This window comes from Harmonia axyridis, chromosome 5 (assembly GCF_914767665.1).
Source record: "Harmonia axyridis chromosome 5, icHarAxyr1.1, whole genome shotgun sequence".
Classification (NCBI taxonomy): Eukaryota; Metazoa; Arthropoda; class Insecta; order Coleoptera; family Coccinellidae; genus Harmonia; species Harmonia axyridis.
In genome coordinates, this window is record NC_059505.1 from 28,924,179 (window position 1) to 28,951,062 (window position 26,884).

A 26,884-nucleotide genomic window follows, 5' to 3' on the forward strand; every position below is an offset into this window, starting at 1 on the left:
ATGGTTTGTCAGCAACGTACGGATATATGAAGACCTGCAAATATCATTCCTAGACGACCATCTAAAAGATCTGAGCGTGAAGACCTTCAGTAAAATGGAAAACCACGCAAACCCTCTTATAAGGAAGGCTTGCGACTATGATGAAAAAGCCCCTATGAAACACAAAAGATCGAAGATGCCTCTTCCCTAGAAAGTGTTTGTTGAAGCCAAAATTTTACTGCCACAGAGATTGTGTAATGATTACACAAACCTTCTGAGTGGCATATTGCCACCAGCTAGAGCAGATCAAAATAGCTTATCAAAGTTGAATTACATTGAAATGATGTATTTGGTCTACCAAATATAACAGCTATATCTATATAGCTTTATGTCAAACTGGTGATTACATCAGTAATCTTGGGATGAAAAACCGTAAACCTCAGAGAGCATCTTAGAAATAGGCTCGAGACCACCAAATGGTAAATACTAGGAACTAGTAAGTAGTAGTTTATTCCTTTCCAAATAGCCTCTTTCCCAATATAATTTGAAATAATTTTAATGATTCTATGATTTGGTGGAAGAATAGTATGTATCTAAAAGGGAAAATCGAATCTTCCAAGTATGTCTTTATAATTGACATATATGTTTTGTTTCATCGAAATTTTTTTTCCAGAACAGTGAAAGTTTCATTGTATATTTTTGTAGTATATCAACTGATTAATATTGTATTCTATTATGACATCATGAAGCTTTAGGGGTACTTGTTTTGAAATGTGAATCAGATCAAGAATTTTCAATTCAATTCAGTATATCCTCAAAATAGGAGATATCATCAAGCAAAAATATAGTGGTTGGTTGCAGATTTGAAGTTTAGATGGCTGAATTTGGTTGTTAAATGATGGTCTGAAGGTTGATTTGATTTACAAATAAATCACATATATAGATAGAAATTTGAATACGCGTTTCTAACTTGACGTAAGTGCTCTATTCATTGTTTTCATTTTGCTTCGTTCTACCAAAACAGGATATTTGTTGAGAGTCATCAGGAATTAAAACAAAAGTATTAAAAACAGGGCAGTGATGCAGATTTAATCTCTTTTCCTCTTAACGATGAAGAAATTATATAATTTACGTAAAATTAACACTAAAGTTAAAATAAGAGATTTCATGAGTTTGTAAAACACGTAAGCACACACAGAGACGACAGCAATAACATCTAAAAAGTAATACTGATAAAGAGGTATATCTGCTGATGGACTTCTCAAATGCTGTGTACCATGACGCAGTACATATTCCGTCCACCAAACGGCCTTCTCCAGACCTTTCATTGGCTGATCTTTAGAGATAGCTGATAATTTGTCAATATTCTTTTTGTATCTGCAACAAAAAAGGTGGATTATTTTCTGAAGTTATGAATAACATTGTGAAAATATACTTCTGTACTACTTATTTTTGTTAATTGACAATTAACAACCAAACTAAAAATGAAGAGATGGATTAGAGTTATTGGCTTGTTCATATAACTGATGTTTGAACCCAGAAAATCCGTGAATTTTCCATAGTTACGACGTATTGATAAGGGAATATACCCTTGACGACGTCTTATAATCGTTTTAAAACTACTCAATAATATCCGATGATATAGTGGTCATTACTGATAGCTAAGAAAATCTTCGAGTGCTCAGGGATTCCTGGAATAGAGCTAGCAACAGGTACAGACTGAAAATGAACATCGAAAAAACGAAATTTATGGTTGTTTCGAAAACTCGAAGTTGATAACAAAGTAGTAGAAAGCGTATAAAAGTTTAGATACCACGGAACATGAATCTGCGAGGATCATGAAATTAAAACCAGAATAGTCTTAACAATCTTAAAAGGATTGAATCGTTTGAGTACTGGATGTACAGGATAATTCTCAAGATTCCATTAACTGATAGGGTGACCAATAGTGAAGTGCTGAACCGTTTAAGTGTACCAATTGAATTAATTTCACAGTTAAGGAACTTCAATATTTCGGCCACATAAATAGAGGAAAGAAGAACAGGTTTTTGCATCTTAAAATGCAGGGAAAAATCTTGGGAAATAGGTCAATTGGTAGCAGAAGAAATTTATGGCCGTTTAACTCACGCCAATGGTTCAAATGTTTGTGTTCACAGATATTCAGGGCGTCTGTGTCCAAAATAAAAATTGCCATGATGATAATCGATCTCCGTTAGGAGATGACACCTTGAAAAGAAGATAGGTTTCTACCTATCTTCTTCTTAAGAATGTAATGATTACGAAACCTAATAGAGTGAAACCAACTTTTTAAAGCAGCAGCATCTAATAAAAGTAAAGATAGCAATGACGATACGAACCTTCCTTTCGGAGATGGCACTTGATGAAGAATTGATTTTTAGGAGCGAAGGACGAATTTGTTCCTAAAGTCAACACACAATACATTATTATTTCTACAGAAGTTTCTATATGAGCATGACCAAAGGACACTTTTACTAAAAAAGACTTAAATTCCAAATCCAACGCCAAGTAATGTTTTTCATTTTCTGTAAACCCGGAAGTAAAACCAAGAAAAGGAAACATTGCTCGAAAGATATGGATAGTTAGTGTAGTTCAAATGATACAGATCATCGAAAGACGTTGCAACGTCTTAACTGACAATTTGTTTCTGAGACAAATAATTCGAAAAGACTGGGTAATTCTGGTTCTTACATTGGATTCTCCAGAAGTTCCTTCAACGCCGCCTTTAAAGATTCTTTATTCATTTCAGTCGGTAGCAATTTCAAGCCGAACTTCTTAGTTTCCATTTTGTTGACATTATTATTTTGATCTCCATAAAACGGCATTCCCAGCATTGGAACTGCGCTATCAATGGCTTCTTCCATAGACTGCAGGCCTCCCTGAGTAATAAAAGCCTTCACATTCGGATGACCTGTACAAATGAATTAGATTAGTGAAATATTTTGAGATATCTTAAGTATAAACCGTAGTTTGGAATTCAAGCCTGGTCACCGCTTGGGACACAGGTGAAGGTGTATATGGCAGGGACCACTGAGTTGCCTTGCTGACGATTCCATGAAACCCCGCAATCCCCATGAGAGGGTGTCCCATAAAAATTGGCTGAGACTGCCTCGTTAAAAGTTTATATACTAATTGACAAAGCAGTTGTCGCAGTTCCCGGAAGGTTTACGGAGCCACAAGGACCCAGTGACCTCGTGCCCTCGAGATGTGGGTCGGCCACACATCGGAAACAAATTTATTTGAGAAAATGAATTCCGTAATACCATTCAGCGTATTTGAATTGCCGAAGATAGCATTGTCCGAGTACAAAATTTGTAATTCACGTTTGAGTTTATCCTTATCGAAAAAGTTTCTGTAATTATTGATCAAAGATTTGAAAGGTATTTCCGGAAAATTACGAACGTATATATCAAATTTATTAAAATTCATTAGTTCCAAAAAATGAAGTGATGAAATGTCTTTAAACCTTATTTCAAATCCAGAATTTCACAAAAAAGCCGTTTCATTGAGGAATTATCCGTGAGCTGAATTTCGGAATCTATTTTACGTTTTCGACGTCTAGCACTCGGTGGCATTACTTCTGGGAGTTTTTCTACTTCTGAATATAAGCGAATGAAATACTCATCTTCTGTGCGAAATTTTTTCAGAGTCGATAATAAAGAAAATAAAATAAAACGAAGTAATTTCCACTATGTTATTTAATTGTTAGCAACAATTGTTTCGCCACACTGTGGCTTCATCAGGCTACATTTCTGAAATGTAGCCTGATGAAGCCACAGTGTGGCGAAACAATTGTTGCTAACAATTAAATAACATAGTGGAAATTACTTCGTTTTATTTTATTTATAATGGATTTCCGCCAAGTAAGGACCGAATCCATTGAATACGATAATAAAGAAGTGATTCTGGCGTTGCAATAAGTTATATCTGATAACTTATGCTGGATTATAGAAAAACGGGATCTGTGTATGTAAAAATCAAATTAAAAGAGTGGAGAATGAACAAAAATTCGAAATCATTCAACATTTTCTTCAGACCGGTAGCTTCACGTATTGTAATATCATCCCATTCATCTAAATTGTCGTTGATATAATCAAAAACTTCAATTAATTCTTCTCTCTTATCGAATATTGTTTTTACAGCGCGAGATTTGAAATTCCAACAAGTTTCCGAGCTAGAGGGTAATCTTTTTTTGCAAATTTCGTCTAGAATATTAGTCGTTTACTTGATTTAGTGAAAAACGTTGCTGCTTGACGCTCTGCAATAGGATAACCGGCCAGCCGACCCTGTGTATTGGGAAGCGACCTAACATCGAGTTGTTGTGCCGTTCTACTGAGTGGTCGAATTCTGGGCGTATGTCGTAGTATCTTTTCCTTTACGTAGCGCTCTCGGTAGCGCTGGTTCCGCCATCGGCTCTTGGCCGACCTAACGTGATGAGATGCTTTCAGTGACATTCCAGGAGTTGCAATTGTATAATTGTAACATTTGTGTTACATTTCAGACCTAATGTTACGGTGTTACGTACAATTCTGGAATAACTTGTTTGGGGTGATGTTACGAAAAGTAACCATTTACGATTGTGGTTTGTTACAATTTATGAAAGGGAATAACAACGCTGGATGCTTTGGAAATCGAATATTAGGTGGGTCCGAAAGAAAATATTGGCCGGTATAAGTTATATTTTCCTGTTCTGAGTGGAAATATTCATTACCGAGGGAATTTGGATATCGAAATCGATAACCCCGATTGAGTTTGAATGAATTGAATATCTAGAATTATTTTCTATTTCCCGACAATTTTTGGGTCGGCCCGGCCGACCCTGCCGACCCTGACGAGCCGTCACTGCAAGGACCCCATTTCAAATAATAATAACTGACAGAGAAACTGTAACACTCAGAAGGAGAAAACATTTGTTACTCAAATATTGTATCTAGTCGTTCTTTGTAAGTTTTTAAATTTTACAACAAACCAGCTGGTTTGTTGTAAAATTTAAAAACATTGACAAATTTAAACATTGACTTCGGATATCCTGGAACAGCTGTTCCAGGATATCCGAAGTCAATGTTTAGTTGTTGTTTAAATACCTAGAGCACGTGTACGCGGAATTTATCGCCGTGTAAGCGAATTTGAAAGAGGTCGACTTATTGGTCTAAGGGAGACGAGGTTGTCATTTCGAGAAATCGCTAACCGTACCAACAGAAATCCAACTACTGTTATCAGATGTTGTCGAGCGTGGTTGGATAATGCCCAAAATCGAAGAAGAGTGGGCACAGGACGTCGAAGGGGCACATAGGAAGTTCAAGATCGACGTCTTAGACTTATGACCATTAGAGACCGACTTGTGACAACTCGATCTTTGGCTGATGATTGGATAGGAGAACAAGGCCATCCTGTAACTCAGCTCATCAGTACAGTCCGAATGATTTACCGCCGGATAAGGTCTTTAGGGTTCCAGCATTATCGATCCCGTCTTGTGTTATCTCTGACGGTTGAGCATCGCTGGCAACGATTACAGAGGTGCAGAGAATTTCTAGATTGGAATGTGGAATGGCATCGGGTCGTCTTTTCTGATGAATCTCGATTTTTCTTGGGTGCACATGATGGCCAAAGAAGGGTAAGACAACGTCGGGGAAAAAGACGTGTACCTCAGTTTGATGTTGAGCGTCATGCACACCGGACAGTAGGTGTTATGGTATGGGGTGCTGTTGCACATGCAGTTTCTTTGTCAGTTAGTATATTTGATAGTTGTGTCTGAAGTGGCAAAATGACACAGTTACCAAGCCTAGACAGAACATAGTCTAGGGAAGTCAGGATAGAAAACATTGAAACTTACGGAGCACGTCTTGTTGTGGTACCCAGGTTCTTATTTCGACATTCTTGGGTTTGTTTGCTATGTCCACTTCGTCGAATTTCCATAGGATTCTCATTGGTGCCATATCCTTGAACACGCTGGTAAGTACTTCTTTTTGTTCAGCGGATAGATATGCACTATTGACCGTTGTTCCGAAGCTTACGTAGATACAACCATCTTTCGATTCATCTAGGTATTTCTGCAAGTCCTGTAATGAAAGCGTATATTGAGTAATGAGTTTCATTATTACACAAAAAGTGTTTCAATTTCTTTGCAAATAGATATTGAAAAAATTCCGAGAAGCACTGATATCGGATCATATAGGAGCCCTTTGCGTCCTTGTTCAATAATAGTTCACCAATGAAGCTAATAGTAGGTACTAAAGTGTCAAAAGATGAAAGTTTCTGTATGAAATTTTCCTAATAGGGTAAAGTAGAAATGACCACTAATCAATTTAGTGCATCAAGGCTTTGCAGGTAGCAGGTGATTAAGGTGAATAAAATTGAATATTAATTAAGTTTCTTGATTTTTTAGCCTTTAAAGTTCATGGATCAGGTGCTTGAGTGGAGCAAGTAGGTACTCTGTGTTGAAAAGTACCATTTTTATGCAGAAAAATGTGCACTAGCCATTTTCCTGAAGATTATCGCATTCCTTGAAGGAAAGAATTTTGATTATGAGTTGAAGAAAATTAGGGAAGCAGAATTAAAATTGCGAAGACCTTCAAAACATTATCAGATGAAAACAATTAATATGTAACGGAAACTTCATTGTTCTAAAGGCATTCAAATATATAAATCATTTCAAACAGATTGAATCCCTTTAATATAAGCAAATGTTCCAATTTAAATATAAATATTAGGTTTACAAATTTGCTTCCGTCGTTTTGCAATACACGACTGTAGCCGTAGCGGTAAATGGTAGTCGAAATGAATAGATCATAGATGTCATATAATAAGCTTAGGTATTTGTAAACATAACGCCATCGAAATATTAGTCGATTTGTGTCTGCATCATAAAGTTATTCTCGATTGAACATGTCAGCTTACGAACCAAATTCTCGTCATTTGCAGGAGGTTTCATTTTGTTGCTATAATATGAAGATATTTGCGGCGGAGGCTCATCGAATGCTCTCAAATACCTGAGCGGGTGAGGCCTCTATTTTTGAAAGGACGTGCCGAGAGTGGTTTTAACGCTTCAAAAATCGTGATTTTGACGTCGAATACCAGCATGGCGGTGGAAGAGAGAATGTTCTCGAAGATACAGAATTGAAGTCACTACTTGATCAAGATTCGTGTTAAACGCAACAAGAATTGGTAGGATCATTGTGACACAAAAATTCATGGAAAACTAATAATAATTTAGTGCAGAAAATTTAAACAATTTCAGATTACTACCTACTTATTTCAAACGGCACACCAAGACCAAGTATATTATTGCATTATCAGATAGCTTGGTTGATGATAATTTCAGCAATATGGCAATACTTGAGTATAAGCTCAACGGTTCATAAGTTGAAGAGATTCCTATAGATATCTAATGAAGAGTTTTTTGGAAAAATCTATGTTGTTTTATTCATTCAGTCAATTTTACGTAGATATAAAAAGAGAGGGGTCTCAAGCAAAAACTATACTTAAAGAGTTTTCGAGGAAAAACTTCAACTAATGAAAACTGCAATTTCTCATTGAATGGAGTAGTCTATGACTTCCAGAAAACACGAATAGGAACTAAAAAGTTGAAATTTCATGAATTGTAATACATTTTTCGTTAAGATGGTTGAAAATCCATAAACCAATAAAATTTTCAATTACGAATAATTAATGACATTTCATGCAATGTCAAATTTAGTTATCCAAATTTCGATTTTAGTTTTCTGGAAGTCATAAACTACTCCACTCAGAAATTGTAGTATTTCCTCGATAAATTTTAAATTTTTCGTATTCAGAATCAAAATAAATATTCGAAGATATAATAATATAATGTTTATAGGTAACCTAATATTAAAACTGTTCATCCAATAAAATCAATTAAATCGGGACATTCCTGTTTCCAAGCTAAATATCGGGGTTTATTTGAGAGTATTGATAGCAATATTTTCATAAATTCCGTAAAGATTTCTGAAAACTTGGACAACCCCTGTATAATTGAAAAATTCAGGCTTCCTCCAAGTGACTTTGGATATACTATACCAGTATTTATTATAGGATATAAAAACAAAAGTAAAGTATTTTAAAAATTTAGAACACTATGGAATTAACTACATAAAATATAACTGATATTTGAAAATATTCGAATAAATGAATATAACCTTCAAATCGATTGAAAGTCATGGGAATAATTCAGAAACAAGGAAATTGGGTACGAGTCCCGAGAGATGTTGAACAGCGTTTGTTTGCTTGTGAACAGCTGCTTGCAAGGCAAAGACGGAAGATTTTTCTGCATCGCATTGTGACTGGAGACGAAAAATGGATTCATTACTATAATTTCAAGCGCAGAAAACTATGTGGATATCCCGGCCATGCTTCAACCTCGACGACCAAACCGAATATTTACGGTTCCAATATTATGCCCAGTATTTGGTGGGACCAGTTCGGCGTACTGTATTAAGAGTTTTTAAACCGACTGAAACAATGACAGGTGATCGTTATCGAACGCAATTAATGCGTTTGTGCCGAGCATTGATAGACAAACCGCCGCAATACAACGAGAGAGAAGATGAATTGATTTTACTGCATGACAATGCTCGACCCCATGTTGAGAAAGTAGTCAAGATATACTTGGAAACGTTGAAATAGGAATTCCTACCCCACCCGACTTATTCTCCAGACGTTGCCGATCATTAAAAGACGAACGGCCGCAATACAACGAGAGACATGATAAAGTAATTTTACAGCATTACAGTGCTCGACCCCATGTTACGGAAGAGGTCAAGACAGACGTTGCACCCTCGGACTACCACTTGTTTCGATCAATGGCACACGGCCTGACCAGCACTTTCGGTCTTATGAAAAAGTAAAAAATTGGATCGATTCGTCGATCGCTTCAAAAGATGACCAGTTTTTTCAACACGGGGTTCTTACGATGCCCGAAAGATGGGAGAAAGTAGTGGCCAGCGATGGACAATACTTTGAATCATAAATGTATAACCAGTTTTTTTACAATGAAGCCCCGAGTTCCGGAAAAAAATGGCGGAAGCAGAGTTGTAAGTCTATGTACGAATCAGAATTGGTATTTCTATTAGTACTATCTTCTGTTCAAATTTCAATTTTCAATACAACTAAGAATTGTAATGTTTGAAATTTTGTTCATTCTACACGGTTGCCGAAAAAAATAGAGCACGTAACACTTCGAAAAACAGTTTTTTTGGATCCGAAGACTTCAACTACGGCTCGTCCTCTAGAATTAAGTGAAGGCTCTTTCAAAAAAATAGTACTTTCCAGAATTTATACGCAAATTAATATTTCATTCAGAGTAAGTAAGTAAGTTTGTCGCGTTTATTCAATATCACCCTATATCCAACCTCCTACCTTTGGCAATGGTTTGGGCTCGCTGATATGCAAACCTCCCCCCAAATTAATAGTGACTGGTGTTATAGGCCTTGATGGGAAGAACAAAGGATTTGCATTGACAAATATGGCACTGACGTTTCTTTCCAACTCCTGAACATCCGGAACGTTATCCCCAACGTACTCCTTAAATAACCCATTAACCTTTCTTCCCAAGAATGGTTTCAGGACAACAAAATAAGCGACGACAAATCCAACCGACTTGACCCTCTCCACAAACGAAAGTTTGTCTCCAAAACCAAAGTCAGCGAAAGGATACATCGCTGGATTGATAGCATTGCCAACACTTGCATGAACTCCAACAGGTGCATCCATGGTGTTGAGACCGATGAAAGGGCAGTTGAATTTATGACTGAGGGATACAAAAATTGGCATTATGAGTTCGACAAATAAAAGGTCGAAATGTTTCTTTTCCTTGTATAGCTTCAACAAATCAGGGTGTGTCATCTGATACGTCATTATTTTATCTCCTGTTGAACTTGTTGAAGCAAAACCTTTTATCATGCCTAGAATATTCGTGGTGCCTGTTAAGGCCTTTTCTAATTCCTTTTTGTATTCATAGATGTAGCTGTAGTCGATCTGTGTGATATTCTCGTTTTCTTCCATGGGATCTGTGGTTATGAGAGTTATTCTATGACCGCGTTTCGCCAACTCTCTCCAGAGAGGTCTGAAGGTAGCCTGATGGCTGTAAAAAGGAGTGGGGATCGCAACTAAAATTTCCGCACATTTTACAAGTTCACTACCACAAAACACTGATAATAAAAAGAAGAGTAGCCTCATGCTGACACAGAAACTTTTACTTTCGAAATGAGTAATCTGCACGAAACTGTGTACTATTATTCAATTTTGCGGTTGATTATCATTATTCTATTAATCACATTATCACTTACGAGATAAGTCAATAATAGTAGATTGTAGCTGTGATTTCAATAGTCACCATGACGGTTACTTCGTGTTTTATCTTATTTTTCGACCCGTGAACGAAAAGAATGATATTGAGCAGGTGTATAATTTGGAGGATGATGTTTCAGATTTTTGATTATACCTGTTCGCTTTCGGAGAATAGAAAGCTTAGAGGGACTTGCATTGACGACAAATGATATAAGGCCAATTAAAAATTCTCCGGTCTGTTGCACAGATGGCGGTGCTAGTATTAAATCCATATGATTTTTAGTTGGTACCAACCTTCAAACGATACGTGCCAAAATTTGACAGTAGTCCGACCATTAGTTTGTAAGATGTTGCGTTGTGAGTGCAGCTACTTCTGTTATTTGAAAAATATAGAAAAAAAGAATTTCGTTTGTTGATAAAATATTGCTTTTTGAAGGGAAAAAATACAAGCAAAATCTTGGCTTGATGAGAGTTTCAGAAGTCTGCACCAGGAAAATCAACCATCATTGATTGGTATGCTAAGTTTAAACGTGGTGAAATGAGCACCGAAGATGGCTTATGCAGTGAACTCCCGAAAGAGGCTGTTACCGACGAAAAAATAAAAAAAGTTCACAAAATAATTTTGAATGACCGTAAAGTGAAGTTGATCGAGATAGCAGACATTGTGAAGATATCATCTGAACATGTACATAATATCATTCAAGAATATTTGTCCACGAGAAAGCTGTGTGCAAAATAGGTGCCGCGCGAGATCACAATCGATCAAAAGCAACAACGTGTTAATGATTCTGAGCAGTGTTTGATGCTGCTTAAGTGCAATTAACTGAATTTTTGCGTCGATATGTGACAATGGATGAAGATTGGCTCCATAATTTCACTCCCGAGTCAAATCGACAGCTGAGCGGACTGCACACGATGAACCGAATCCAAAGCGAGGATAAACACAACAGTAAAAAAAATCATCGAAAACTGAGGCTTATTTTGAAGCGAAAGACAAATCGTACTACAAAAATGGTATCGAAAAGTTGGAAGATCGCTATAATCGCTGTATCGCCCTCGAAGGCAACTATGTTGAATAATAAAATCGAATTTTGCCAAAAAACTGTGTTTTACTATGGTAGACCGGGCACTTTTCAATTGACGTGTAAGCTCAAGTTATAAGAGAATTCTCTGAAATTTCCAAGGATGAGAAAATCATTCAAGTTCCATTATAACGAGATCGATGGGAAAAAATGAATGACTGAAATCAGAATCATGAAAAATTCAAGACCACAGAACCGATACATTTTCGAAATAAAAAAAAATGTCTATTATTGGTATGAACCTGTTATAAAAATTGGAAAAAAATTTCAATAGAAATGTAGGACAGATTCATTCATTAAATGATAATTTCAAGGTAGGTATGTGTAAAGCTATAGCCAATTCAATAAAAATAATGGCAAAGAAACACATTTATTTCTGTGATTGGGTTGAAATTTGGCGAGTTCATATAGAGTAATCATTCAAAGCTTCGTGCAAAATTCAATGGTGACATCATTATTAGTACCATAGAAAACTCGAGAACAATAGCTAGAAAATAATCTAATCTTTCCGACACAACATAATTATGTGACCGAGTTGAGATTTGGCGATTAAATAATAATTTTAGCTTTATTTTTGTCTTGGAATATAATTCCAATTCTAAAAATGCCAAAATTAATAGGTAATCAACCGAAAGTAAATTCGAAATAACTAAAACTGTACAAATTGAGTTAACGGATAACAAATTGAATAACTAAATCAACATAGACGTACGGAATTTTTGTATTCAATAAAAAATTTTTTTCCTTATCAGTGCCTTATAGTTCAACAAAATTACTGAATTTACCAAGTCACCACTTGTATATCTACTTCTGAATTGTATTACAAGACATAAATAAACCAAATATATCATAAATATATATTTTTGTGAAGGAATAGACACAAAGTTGTTAATTTGAGATGTGAATAGGTACTGAAAACTTCAAAAACTTGTTTTAGTTTTTCCTTCGATATTCAAGAATTCCCACTAGGAGGATCAATGCAGTATAACAAACGATTTTTATACCATATTTCATGCAAACTATTTCCGAGAAAATCTGTTGATTTTTCATTTGATTTTTTGAATTCTACATTTTGTTTTACAGGAACACCGAACGGAGAATGTCAAAATATTTATTCCCCGCAAGATTTCAATGGATTTATCATTGAAAATTATAGACCAAATAAGACATCAAAATCATTTCCTTACCTCCGGCAATTCTTGAGCGTCCGAAATACTTAAAAAACCACCCAAGTTGAGTGTGGTCGGCGTGATCGGTCTAGGACGATGAAATATCGGATTCGCATTGATGAAGATCAAACTCATAGCACCATACATATCTACACTATCCGGCAAGCCTTCCTGAACGAACCTACTCATCAAATAACTTCCTGTACCCCCTGACATATAGCTGGTAAGCACGATGATAAAAATAGTTGCAATGGTACTTCTAGTCCTTAGAGCCAAATTGAACTCTTCCACATGTCTATCGTCCCAAGGGTATAGTGCAGGGTGCATTGCATTTCCCATATAGTAATGCACAATAGGAGGGGCGTCCTTGTTACTTAAACCGATCAAAGGGCAGTTGAATTTCGCTGCCAAAGCTGACCAATACGGAAATTCCAACTCTAAGAACATCAGGTCGAATTTTCCTTCCTTAAGCAATTTCCGAATGGCAGGATCTTTGAATTGCTCCTTCATCACAGTTATGAGCAACACTTCTAAGTAAGAGGGGTTCCTGTAGGGATGGACGCTGTTGTTATCGCTATGGATGTTGAAGAGTTTGAATCTGCTGAAGTCTATTTGCGTTATGTTTTTGTGTGGTTCCATAGGGCTGCTGGTGATGAGGGTTATGTTGTGACCTTTTTCCGCTAACTTTCGCCATAATGGGAAGTACAGTTTCTTGTAATTAATATCGATGCCTGGTGCTACGGCTAAGATGTTGGCACAGAGGGTGAATTCATAAGCACAAAACAAGAGGGTAAATACCGGTAACAACTTCATTTTGGAACATTGAATTGTAAATAAATGCATGTGTTTGACTTTGATGGAATGTGGTGTTTATGTGAAACGAAAGATTGCACTTGCGTACATGTGTCTTGAAATTTTTGCATTCGGGATAGTTTCTTCAAGAGTTCAGTAGCGTAGATAAGGGAATTTCGTGTTTGAGGTGTTTCTTTGCTTAGAAGAAATGTGAAAACAATAACGGGTTGTAGAAATGAGTAATTTGTGTGGTTTATAACGTCTTACTAAACCATTTCGGTTCATTAATTCAAATAATAAACCTTTGAATACGATGAAAAAACTCCACCCCCTGAAATTTCAAGTTTCAATTTTGGAATTTGTAGAATCCAATAGACGAGATAAATAAAAAAGCTATTTGCATGAAGTTTGGTAAAAAATCGTTGGTTATACCGAACATATATATTAGAACACAATATCCGAATTTCGATGATAAATATCATGGAAAATGAAATGCAATCATTCCTTTGAAACTACATAATCTTCAAATGCAGAATATATAAACTTATGACAATACGCAATGCAATACTTCATGTTATAAATTTCTTGATCTAGATTATTGTCCAGACAATATTATGAAACAGAAAGAGAATACATCAACAGTATCGATAAGGATAAAATTTTATCAGATAATTTAAGATAACCATATTAACCAGATTAATAATGAAATTGTTCAATAGGCATTATCAAGAAGAATGGATAAGGAGAATAAAAAATCAAGTGCTCTGCTAACTTGTACTTCGCGACACATTTTATAATTGAAATCAATCATAGAAATTTGACGTCTGCTAGTAGTACTTAATATAGTAAGAAATTTATGTAAACAGAGTTGTTAGCCTCCAGATGAAAATACTGCAAATTGTATACCATGGTTTATTAATTAATTGTATAATATGTACATATTATATTTGTATAATCATTAAAAAAATTTGTTGAATTCAAAAACAAAATTGAATCAAGATCATCCGCATTCGTTTTCAAGAAATGATTTTTTTTTATTTTGGCATTTTTAATTGCTACAAAAATGTATTGATGGTATTTTCGAACCAGAACAACGCGGTATAGCAATTGATTTTGCTACCAAACCGCATGGCGGTAGGAAGATTATTTTTCATATGGATTTTGGATTCCACACATTCCAAAACGTGAACTGAAAAATTTCAGCTTGAATTTTTTCCCTAGAACGATTCGTAAGGTTCATTATCGAACATGATAAATCAAAAAATACTGCAATTTGCACTGTATAGTTGAATATTTCTTTGTTTATAGTATTTATAAATACTTTACCAGATAATGAATAATTTCCAAGAAATGAAATTTCATTTTTGGATTCCTTGATTTCTGAATCTAAATCCATGACTTCGGTTAATATAATAATAATTGTTAATTTTATTCTATTTTGAATTCTAGACATTCTAAAATGTCTTTGAGAATTCCAAAAGGGTTTAATACTGAAATAAGTGAACTTAAACCGGTTTTACTGCTGAATTTTCTGGTAAGTTCTAACCTTTTTTTATTAATTTGATGAATAATAAAATTATATTCAGAATTTGAATTGAATCAGCTCTGGTCCAAACCAATCAGTGAAATATTTATATGATGTTTTTATTCAACTGCAAATATTCCGTTATACGGAAGGAACCTAATAGCAATATCAACCGCATCATTTATCCGTCATTATTACATGGTTTAATTTGCCTAGGAGCGTCAAAAAAAAAATAAAAAAAATATTGAATAGCTATAAGAACACAAAATTTTCAAAAGAAGTTCTAACCTTTGGTAAATCCTTAGGTTGTGTCAAATGTAGACCCCCTCCCAAATTAATGGTTACAGGCGTTGACGGTCTCGGTGGAAAAAAAATTGGATTCGCATTCACGAACAACAAACTAGTATTCCTATAGATTCGAATTGAATCAGGCAAACCTTCGCCTAGATACCTCTCGGCATATCTGTTAACAACAGGCGAAAAAATTAAGTTGGTCCAGACCATACTAATTATAGTGACAAATGTACTGACGATTCTTTCTTTCAGGTTTAGCTTCTCACCATATCCAAAATCAATGTATGGGTACAATACTGGATGTGCTGCATTTCCAACGGCAGCGTGTATACCTGGAAGAGCATCCATGGTACTCAAACCAATAAATGGACAATCGAATTTAACACTGAGAAGTGGCCACATAGGTAAAGGGAATTCCACCATCATCAAATCGTATGTCCTATTGTTTTTTAAAATTTCTACCAATCTCGGATGAGTGAATTGATATCTTGTGAGGTCTTCTATCATAACCAATAATTTATTCATTATTGTGAATATATTTGATCCTGGTTTTAACCATCCTATCACGTCGTTGCGTTCGAAAACTTCGTAAGTTCCATGGTAATCGATCTGAGTGATGTTTTCGTTTTCTTCCATCAAGTCAGTAGTGATGAGAGTGATTTTATGACCTTTCCTAGCCAATTCCCTCCATAATGGTCTGAATGTCGCTTGATGGCTATAAAAAGGAGATGGTATCACAGCAAAAATGTTCGCACATCTCACATATTCACTGGCACCGAAGAGAACACATAACAACAGAATTATTTTCATTATTCATTCGTGTCTTTACGACTGTTAGTTTTAATAAACTACTTCTAGATGCTATTAAATTGCCCCACTTCGTGTAATCTCAAGATTCTCCAGTGAGACATCATTATCACAAAGTTAGGACTTCTTCCATGAGCGTAGTTGTGAGTTGGAAAAAGATAACGTTGAATGCTAATCCTAAAGCAAAGACGAACCTTTCTACCAAAAAGGTATTGAACAGTTTGAGGATTGTTTGGGGAAGATTAAAGTGATAAAGATCACTTTAAAAGATGACTTTATTGACGAATAAAATCGAATTGAAAAAAAAGTTCTTCGCTGAAGGTTCTGATGAGGCAATGGAAACAGTGTAGTGATCAGAGATCACTACTTTAGGATCAGGATTCAAATTTTATCTTTGGAATTTTCTCAAGGAAGAGAGAATTTGATTAGGTATGTGTTTCGATATGCTTATGTATAGCTGTCTTTTCATTATGAGATTCAATACATATTATAACCGGTTATATACAGGGTGGTCCAGATTTTAGTATAATAAGTATGAGGTCGGATAGAATAACTCTTCCCATGAAAAAAAACAACTAACAAGCGTCGTTTTGGAAATGCAGGGTGTTTGAAGTTTGAATCAAATTGATTGTTATAATTTTTAGGTATTTAAGTCTTGATAATGTAATATTTCGAATTGAGTAAGTTTCCCCTGTCAAACTTATCCAGTGGCGTAGATATAGGGGTAAATGATTCGTTTTTTGAAAAAATTATTTAATTGCTTAAATCAACAGAGCTTTACTACTAAAATTAATTCTTTTAATTTTTCCATTAGTGATAAATGAAAGTAACAAAATGGACATAGTGTATTATAACGCTTTCAGATAACATTTGATTGAACATTTCAGAAAGAACATTCATCAGACATATAAACACACAAAAATATTCACAAAAATATTATTGTTTGAGTGCCTGACAAATGTTCTTTTTGAAATGTCCAATTAAATGTCATCTGATATCGTTTCAATACACTACATAAATTTTTGTAGTTTCATTCACCACTAATTGTAAATTGGAAAATTAATTTCTGTAGATTTTCGTGAGTGGTGGTTGCTTTGATTATGTCGAAAATGGGACATTCTATGAACAAAATTCAAGAAACCTCTTTTTCAGTGAAGCTCTGTTGATCTCAGAAATAAAATTATTTTGACGAAAAAAAGATAGTTCAATAGGAAAAGGATCATTGCACCCCAATATCTCTGCTACTGGAAAATTTTACAGGAGATGCTTACCTAATTCGAAACATTCTAGGTACATTACCTAGACTTCAATACCTAAAAATTAAAACAATGAATGTAATAATACTAGAGTTATATGTGAAAAACTGAATTTTTTGAAATTTCAACACCCTGTATCTCGAAAACGAAGCTGATATATGTTTATATGAACTTTTTCATGAATAAAATTGTTCTTTTCGACTCCAAAGTTATTGCACTGAAATCTGGACCAACCTGTATATTAGATTTTACAATAGATCATTTCAATTCAGGTAGTTTAGTTGCAAATGTTGTTTTTTCACTTTCTATTGGTGAAAAATGGATATATAAAATCATTTAATGAATCTTTGAATAATAAATTTTGAAATCGTTCGATGAAAAAAATTGTTACCATGGAATGTGTAGAATCCAAATAGAGGTATCGAATTAAAAAAAACCGTCTGTCCGCCGACTAGAGGTCTTCTCGGAAACTATTGTATTTATTTAGATGAAATTTGGTCCGAATATCGGTTGCTATACATTGATTCAACTAGTTTGAGAATAGAATTAATTATTCAAAAACCAAAACATTAAGGAAACAGAAAATAAATCATGTAAAACATAGTGTTCCTATAAAGATACTGAATATAATCTTTTTTACCACAAAGACCTAGCCTTTATAGTTCAGAAGTAATTAATTCTTTAAATTCTTGCCCAAATAAAGATTCGAATTCTTCAAAGTTCAAACTTTTATTTTTTTTAATGGTAAATCACTCAGTTAGTTGGGAGGAAAATTTGCATATCTGAATGATTTTCATTCAATGAATGAAAAAATAGCAATCTTAGTTTCTGTTGAGATAAGTAGGTCCATATCACAATATCACATAAGCTCGACCGAGATAATATGAGTAATAGATTAATCATTAGAAGTAATCAAATTTCATTGATTTTTGACATGATCAGAACAGGAACTTTGAACTCTGAATATCTGAAAGAAAACAAACCTTTGGTAGTTCCTTAGGATGCGTTAAATGAAGTCCCCCTCCTAAATTAATGGTAATAGGCGTTGATGGTCTGGGTGAGAAAAAAATCGGATTAGCATTGACAAACATCAGACTGGCGTTCTTATGTATTCCAGTTATGTCAGGCATACCCTCGCCCAAATACTTCCTGACATATCTGTTACCCATAGGCCTAAAAATCAAGTTGCTCCAGGTCATACCCAATACAGTCAGACCTGCACTGAAGATTCTTTCTTTAAGAGTCAGCTTTTCACCGAATCCAAAATCTACGTATGGGTACATTGCTGGATGTGCAGCATTACCAACTGCAGCATGTACACCTGGATGTGCATCCATTGTGCTCAAACCAACGAAAGGACACTTGAATTTGACACTAAGAAGTGGCCACCCAGGTTGAGTGAACTCTATCATCATCACATCAAAGGTCCTATTACTCTCTAATAATTTAACCAATTCCGGATGTGTAAACTGAAATCTTATCAAATCCTCTACAGCATCCAACATTTTACTCATCACTTTGAAGATGTTCAACTCAGATTTGAGTACTGTCATCACGTTGTTCCTTGCAAAAACCTCGTAAGCCCCATGGTAATCTATCTGAGTGATGTTTTCATTATCTTCCATCAAGTCCGTAGTAACTAGAGTGATCTTGTGACCTCTTCTGGCCAGTTCCCTCCATAATGGTCTGAAGGTAGCTTGGTGGCTATAGAAAGGAGATGGTATCACAGCAAAAATTTCCGCACATCTCACATATTCACTGGCACCAAAGAAAAAGGTGAACAACAGTAGGATTTTCATGATTCGTGACATATTTCACTAACGTTCGATTTAGTTATCATCTATTATTGGGAGCTCATACACAATCAATCTCAAGTGAGATCATTATCAAAGATACATCTACTTTAAAAGATCTATTTTCCATGGGCGTAGATTCGAGTTGGAGAAAGAAGAAGAGTTAATGTAGTCGAAAGCTTTTCATTTTGTATTTTTTGTTGTTTTTTGTTGTTAAACTGATTTATTTTAATTTTTTTTGTATGAAAATGTTGTGCTTTTTATTGAACTCATTGCGTGGTGTTGTGTTTATACATCCTTATTATGTTTATATTATCCTTATTATATCATTATGTTATATGTCTTTTACAAAGTATAGACACCGGCAAAATTAGGGGAATGGAAAACTCACATCGAAGTTTGTACTTCATTAAAGCAAAATAGAGGGGAAACGAGGATAGACAAAGTACTAAAAGAAGAAAATTTTTATCAGAGTCATTTGGCATTTATCATATTTGAAGAATATTTCAACCGAAACTTTTTATCTAGGTGATAATCAACAAATTTTTTCAAATATTATAATCTTGGATGTTGAAGATTCCGTTATCACTGATTCGATGGCTTCTGAAATTTCCAAAACCTTATTTACTATTCTATTATTTAATTCTGATATTTTTCAATCCAGTTTTATTGAAATATTGAACTGACAACTGAATGTATACTCTGAACAGAACCGTCTAGTTTTCTGATATAATTCTTGAATTTTCTCTGGTTCCGGTGACTTCAAACTGTTATCCGTTTGTTTCAAATGATCAGAAAAAATATAGAACTGCTATATTAAATTTATGAAACTTCAAGTTTGATTTTGCCAATTAGAATTTAGCGTGACCTTAAAGATCAGAAACCTGAAAATTTCAAGTTTAATAGGACTCACTCGTTAGTCATCAGTAAGTTTATCATTTAAGACCATATCCAGCTCAAAACTTGAAAAATACGTGACAAAATAATACAGTGTTTTGTTCGGAGTATGAACTCGCAAAAACGATACATTTTTGAACAGATCTCACCTTTGGTAACTCTCGAGGTTGAGTTAAATGTAAACCCCCTCCTAAATTGACGGTGACAGGTGTCACAGGCCTTGCAGGAAAGAATACTGGATTCGCATTAACAAATAGCATACTCATGTTGCTCCACGCCTCTCTAGAGGTAGGTAACTCATTATCGATTAACATCTTCAAGTAATCATCGGTAAAAGGAATGAAAATGAAGCGGAATATCGTTTCACCTACGATCATCAAAATCATACTCAGAATTCTGTCTTTCAGATTCATTTTTTCTTTAAATCCAGCATCTGCCATAGGATAAAGGATAGGATGCATGGCGTTACCAACTGCAGCATGGACATTGGCGTAAGTATCCATAGAAGACAAACCAATGTAGGGGCATTTGAATTTATAACTCAGAATTGGCCAACCTGGCTGGGCTAACTCTACCAGCATAAGATCGAAAGTTTTGTTATTTCTCAGCAGTTCTAGGAGTCCAGGATGAGTGAACTGGTAGTCCATGTTGGATCTCATCAAATCCTTGAAGGCCAAAAAAACTTCGACTATATTCAAGCCTTTCTTGAGTAAGTTGTTGAAGCTGTTCTTCTCGAAAACTTCATAAGCATCATGGTAATCTATTTGGGTGATGTTTTCGTTTGGATTCATCAGATCTGTTGTGATAAGAGTTATTTTGTGGCCTTTTTCCGCTAATTTGAGCCATAATGGCCTGAACGTTGCTTGATGACTGAAAAATGGTGATGGTATCACTGCTAAAATATTTGCACATCTCGCGAATTCACTAACACTGACAAAAAGAATGATGTAAAGTAATATTCGCATTATGATTTGTTGAGGACTTTTTCTTGTTTCTACTCGAAGATGTACATTCAATAGATGTATGCGTTAATCCTTCAAATTTTCCGCTTCAAAAAAGTCTCGAGTATTATCTATGATACGAAAATGATAATTGTTCATTGTCATGTGGCAGATATAAGTAATGGAGAACATAAAATGACTAGTACATTTCAGCTGTGTATTATCTATGCCGAATGATCTATTTTTGTAACACTCGAAAGATTACCCAATATTCTTCAACTATGAAACAATCAATAATAATATCTTCAATATCGCCCCAAAAACTATATAAAATGAGGTAAGTATCAAGTAATGGAATCCAAAGATCAATAAGAATAGTATATTATATTATGAGGATTGAAAGTGCATATTTTTTTTACGAGCAATATTTGCAGTTGCGAGGCGGAGCGCAGCGCAGCCGAGCGAATGCAAAATTGCGAGTAAAAATGGGCACTTTTAGTCCGTATGATATACTATTTTTTCTCCAACCAAGTCAAAATTGAAATAAATTTAGTTTTATTCAAAAATCGTCAATAATTTGGTAATAAATTTGAACACCTATTAATTATAACAGCGATAGCAATTAGTTTGGTTTACTAAGTTTGTAAGAGACAAGGTTTTTTCTTCAAATTTCAATTAGAGAGCTCAAATGCAATTATTTTTAGTCCTAGGATTAAAAGTAGCGTTTTTAATCCTAGGATTAAAAGTGTTGCTAAGCAACGAGCAAATATTTGTACGATAAGGGAATCGATTGCTTTTGCACCTGAGAATGGTATAAAAATGTCAACATTTTTTGATGGTTGGAGAAAAACTCAATTTCATGAATCGTAGCTTTTGGCTATTATAACCACCATCTTCAGGAATCTGTTATTTGTTCAAAACAATTATTAATTAAAACAACGAACAACACTGCCATTGAGGCTTACCGAGAAGTGAGTTGTTATTCAAAAAAATATTTCGTCCAAGAAATTATTTAATGTGAAAAGGTACAATAATATTCTCTGTCATAAATGTTCAATAAACTTCTAATATTGCAAAAATTATCACAATTATTCCGATCTAACAGCAAACGAATGATCCGAACATCTTAAAACTTCAAAATCTTTACTAATAGCTTATAAAAAATGGTGTCAGATCGTCAATCTTTCTAAGAAAGATCACAGAAATGCGCGACACTCCTGTTATCTTTTCCTTCAATCAAATAGGTAACAAACGAGTAAATAGAGTCAAATCCGATGTAATCTGTTAATGTAAACATTGTTATTACAATTGTGGATATCGAGGGTCTGAAGAAAATACCTCTATCTAGGATTGATGAAATGAAGAGTTTTGCATTGATCTTTGGATTTCATTACTCAATACACCTCCTTTCGAAATAATGAAAATTATTTCCTTACCTCATTCAACTTCACCGGCTCTTTCAAATGCAGTCCACCTCCCAAGTTGATGGTAACCGGCGTAATGGGTCTCGGTGGAAAAAATATAGGATTGGAATTGACGAAGATCATACTAACATTTCTGTTGACATCTCGAATATCCGGAAGGTCTTCGTCGATATAAGTTCTAGTGTATTTATTGCTGACGTAACTCATCACATTGCTGAGTACAACCTCATTCATCACAGTATAAGAAGTACTTATGACTCTGTCTTTGAGGGAGGGGTTTTCACCTATCCCTAAATCAGCGTAAGGGTAAATTGCAGGATGTATGGCGTTGCCTACTGAACCGTGCATGAACTGATGGCCATCCATGGTGCTCAAACCGATGAAAGGGCAGTTGAATTTGACGCTGAGTTGTGGCCAACCTGGCATTATAAGCTCCACCAGCATAACATCGAATTTTTTCTTGTTTTTCATAAGTTCCACCAGGTCCGGATGGGTGAATTGATATCTCATAAATTCGTCAATCACTTTCAAATAATCCCTTATAATGGTAATTATGTTGTTGTTATTTCCATATTCCATATTTTTCTTCAATATTGCATAAGAACCGTTGTAATTTATTTGAGTAATATTTTCATTGCTTTCCATCGGGTCTGTGGTGATAAGAGTAATCTTGTGGCCTCTCTTTGCCAGTTCTCTCCATATAGGCCTGTAGGTAGCTTGGTGGCTGTAAAATGGAGTGGGTATAACAGCCAAAATATCCGCACATTTTCCTAGTTCACTGGCTCCGAAAAATATGAGCACAAATAATATTAATTTCATTTCGGAAACAAACTGAGTTTTACAATCGTATTTTCAAGACTGATTCCATTTAAAGAAATCTAGATGTCGAATTGGTATCTATGTGTTCAGATTCGCCCCACTATTTAGGTACTCTGGTATTATATGGAAGTCATTGGATGTTTTTATAAGTATCATCATTAGCGTAGTTGCGAATTGAGGGTTCAGATTGGTATTTACCTGCAATGACTCATGAGATTTCGATCATTTATCTGGTTTGCCATTGATCCTGGAGATCTTCGGTTATTTTCTCTATTGATTTATTTTGCTTCTAGTAGGTACATGCTTTCTGGTTATTCATAAAAACATCTTCCATTCAATGTCTTTTATGAATGAGATTGTTTAGAATTTAATTTCATTGATGAATATTTGTACTGCATGTGTTCAAATTATTATTGTTATTAAAATATATAGGTATTCTACAGATATAAATTTAAGACAAATATTCTGAATATTATTAAGAATACTTCGTAGGGAGTTGGACAAATAACTATACTTCGTCAACGACGGAGTTAGTTGTCCAACTCCCTACGGAGCTTTCTCAATAATACCTTCACTAGGGGAATAAATTAAAGGATCAAAATAAAATTCGAAATTTTTAGCGGTTTTTCAAATGGCTGTATTTTAGATAACAAAGGTCGTATCTCAATTCGAAAAAAAGCTTTTTGAAGCTTGAAGTTTATAGTCTGTAGACCCAAAATATCCTTTTGACCACGCCATCCGAATTGAAAAATTAGAATATTCAATCATAATATAAGAAAAAAAAGAGAAAGATACTGACTTGAAGCGGGAAGCTTTTGTGCCCACATCTTTCATTCGCCAATTGCGTTCCATGTCTCCAAGCGCGCAATTGGCCCATGAATGAGTGAGCGCTCAAGAGCTCCCGACTTAACGTCAGTGCTTGTCTCATTTTTTTTAAACCGGATTATGGAAGCCGATTAGTATGTACATATATTTTTGTATGTTCATTTATAAGTGTTAGGAGTGACGAAATAAATTCAGTTCAAGGGCACCAAAATTAGAAAAAAATATACTTTGATCCTATCGCGAAATTTAAAACCTTATTATACAGGGTGTCTGTAAATAAATGCGGAGGACTTCATGATATGATTTATCGATCAAAATTAACAGGGGTAGTTCATATAAATATTTTTCAAAACCGACCCCCCTTGAAGATACAGCTTTTGAAAGTCGGTTTTTGATTCTTTCTACGGGTACTAAAAAACACTGAGCCATAAAACTTCATAATATGAAGCCCAAAGTAGATATCATAACCTTATGGTTTTTCTGCAATCATTGGTTTCGTGGGAAAGATTTTCGGAAAATAAAATTCTTTTATGGTTTCCAATTTAATTTTGGGAAAAAATCTTTGGCAAAATTCCGATACTGTCGATACTTTTCTCGGAATGAATCAAAACTAAAAAACGGTGCTAACCAGTTTCCATACCATTTCATGGAATAAAAATGTTCCATAGAATGAAATACATTACGAAGATTTTGTTGTTATTTTCAACAACTAATAATGAAGTTGTGGCATAAAAAAAAAGATGTTAACATCTACTTAGTGCTTCATTTTATGACTCAGGGTTTTTTTAGAACCTGTAAAAAGAAAAAAACCGACAATTCTTCAACGACTTTTGAAAGCTGTATCTTGAATAGGGATTCATCAAGCCAATTTTAACCAACCACTTGACTCGTGAGAAGTTACATACTTCTTGATTTTAGATATTTATTGCTTGACTTGATATCAAGCTACTTGATATTACTTGAGATCGATATGCACGCGTCACGGCATATATTTCTGCAATCTCGTGTGCGCACATACTAAATAAAGGGATTCCTCGAGAGCCGAGAGACTGAAGCCAATGTTACTTTTAACTTTATTATTAGTTTTCTTACATTTCCATGAGATCTATTGGTAGATTTTGGTATTTTCAATATTAAGAAACTTCATTCTTTTATTATTTTTTATTTTGTTATGATTTATAGTGATTTTATTTATGTTTCTATTCCAAAAAAATTGATACGTTGGTTCTTTTACACAATAAAACTGATATAAATCAATAAGCTTGATATGATTCAAGTACCTACTAGATAAATGAATATTTGACTTGACTTGAGATTGAAAAACTACTTCTTGACTTGAGCTTTACTTGGAATCAAGTCAAGCTCGAGCCAAGTAGCTTGAAAATCAAGCCGAGCCGGGAATTCATAATCTTGAAGGGGGCCAATTTCGAAAAAATTTTATATGAACTACCCCTGCTAATTTTCATCGAGGAATCATGCCCTTAAGTCCTCCGCATATATTTACAAACACCCTGTATTGCATTGAAAGTAATACGTGTGGAAACAGAAAAAACAAAGGTACATCAAAAACCTAGTGCTATGAAGCCTTCGCCTAATGCAAGAAAATTGCTAACAATGGTAAGGGAAGAAATTATACATAATTTAAACAACATTTCAATATGTTAAGTTCAAACATCTGTAATTATAATAGCCCTTTAAAATTATTTCCTTACCTCATTTAACTTTACCGGCTCTTTCAAATGCAGTCCTCCTCCCAAGTTGATAGTAACCGGTGTAATGGGTCTTGGTGGAAAAAATACAGGATTGGAATTGACGAAGATCATACTAACATTTTTGTTGACATCTCGAATATCCGGAAGGTCTTCGTCGATATAAGTTCTAGTGTATTTATTGCTGACGTAACTCATCACATTGTTGAGTACAACCTCGTTTATCACAGTATAAGAAGTACTTATGAGTTGGTCTTTGAGGGAGGGGTTTTCACCAATTCCTAAATCCGCGTAAGGGTAAATTACAGGATGTATAGCGTTGCCCACTGAACCGTGCATGAGCTGATGACCATCCATGGTGCTCAAACCGATGAAAGGGCAGTTGAATTTGACGCTGAGTTGTGGCCAACCTGGCATTATAAGCTCCACCAGCATAAGATCGAATTTTTTCTTGCTGTTCATAAGTTCCACCAGGCCCGGATGTGTGAATTGATATCGCATAAATTCGTCAATCACTTTAAGAAACTCTCCTATCATGGTAATTATATTGTCGTTATTCTTGAGGGAACCTTCTATATTGTTCTTCAATATTGCATATGAACCATTGTAATTTATTTGAGTAATGTTTTCATTGCTTTCCATCGGGTCTGTGGTGATGAGAGTGATCTTGTGGCCTCTCTTTGCCAATGCTCTCCATAGAGGCCTGAAGGTCGCTTGGTGGCTATAAAATGGAGTGGGTATAACAGCCAAAATATCCGCACATTTTCCTAGTTCACTGGCTCCGAAATATATTAGCACAAATAAAATTAATTTCATTACGGATACAAACTGATTTTTACAATCGTATTTTCAAGACTGAATCCATTCATACGAATTCAGATGTTGAATTCGTATCTTACTATGTGTTTAGATTTGCCCCACTATTAAGGTAGACGGGTATGATATGGAGGTTCCTGGATGTTTGTATTAGTATTATCATTAGCGTAGTTGAGAATTGGGTGTTTAGATTGGTATCTTACTGCGATGATTCATGAGATTTAGACCATTCCTGTGATTTGCCTGTGATTCGTCGATTTTTTTTTCTGTTTGGATTTTCATTGCTTCATGCTTTTTGGTTATTCATTAACAACACTTGTCGTTCACTGTATTTTATGAATGAGTTTATCTAGAATTTGATAGATATAAATTTGGGACAAATGTCATGAATAATGTTATTTAATAATATCTGCAAATGAAGTGTATTGTCATT

General features: G+C 34.8%; 1 protein-coding gene across 7 annotated transcripts; it reads right to left on the reverse strand.

Annotated features, from left to right (window-relative positions):
* Positions 1 to 1,042: 1,042 nt before the first annotated feature.
* LOC123681002 (UDP-glycosyltransferase UGT4-like) lies at positions 1,043 to 26,501 on the reverse strand. 7 transcript variants are annotated; one of them, XM_045619161.1, is made up of 4 exons: positions 25,639 to 26,501; positions 5,831 to 6,056; positions 2,689 to 2,908; positions 1,043 to 1,356 (listed from the first exon to the last, which is right to left on the reverse strand). In XM_045619161.1, the coding sequence occupies exons 1-4, from the start codon at positions 26,449 to 26,451 to the stop codon at positions 1,068 to 1,070; spliced, it is 1,548 nt and encodes a 515-aa protein (XP_045475117.1). In that variant the 5' UTR covers positions 26,452 to 26,501; the 3' UTR covers positions 1,043 to 1,067. The 7 variants fall into 7 exon arrangements, with proteins under 7 accessions (XP_045475117.1, XP_045475118.1, XP_045475115.1 ...); XM_045619162.1 differs by lacking the exon at positions 25,639 to 26,501 and adding an exon at positions 22,295 to 23,153; XM_045619159.1 differs by lacking the exon at positions 25,639 to 26,501 and adding an exon at positions 20,067 to 20,936.
* Between the last annotated feature and the right edge of the window lie 383 nt (positions 26,502 to 26,884).

Bases quoted from the DNA above. Each gene is read 5' to 3' on its own strand.
- LOC123681002 (XM_045619156.1), bottom strand. From the start codon at position 19,038: ATGTCACGAATCATGAAAATCCTACTGTTGTTCACCTTTTTCTTTGGT. The intron at 2,909-5,830 runs GTAAGTTTCAAT...TCATTTGTACAG, and splicing joins ACCACAACAAGACGTGCTCC to GTCATCCGAATGTGAAGGCT. The intron at 1,357-2,688 runs GTAAGAACCAGA...TTTTTGTTGCAG, and splicing joins GAACTTCTGGAGAATCCAAT to ATACAAAAAGAATATTGACA.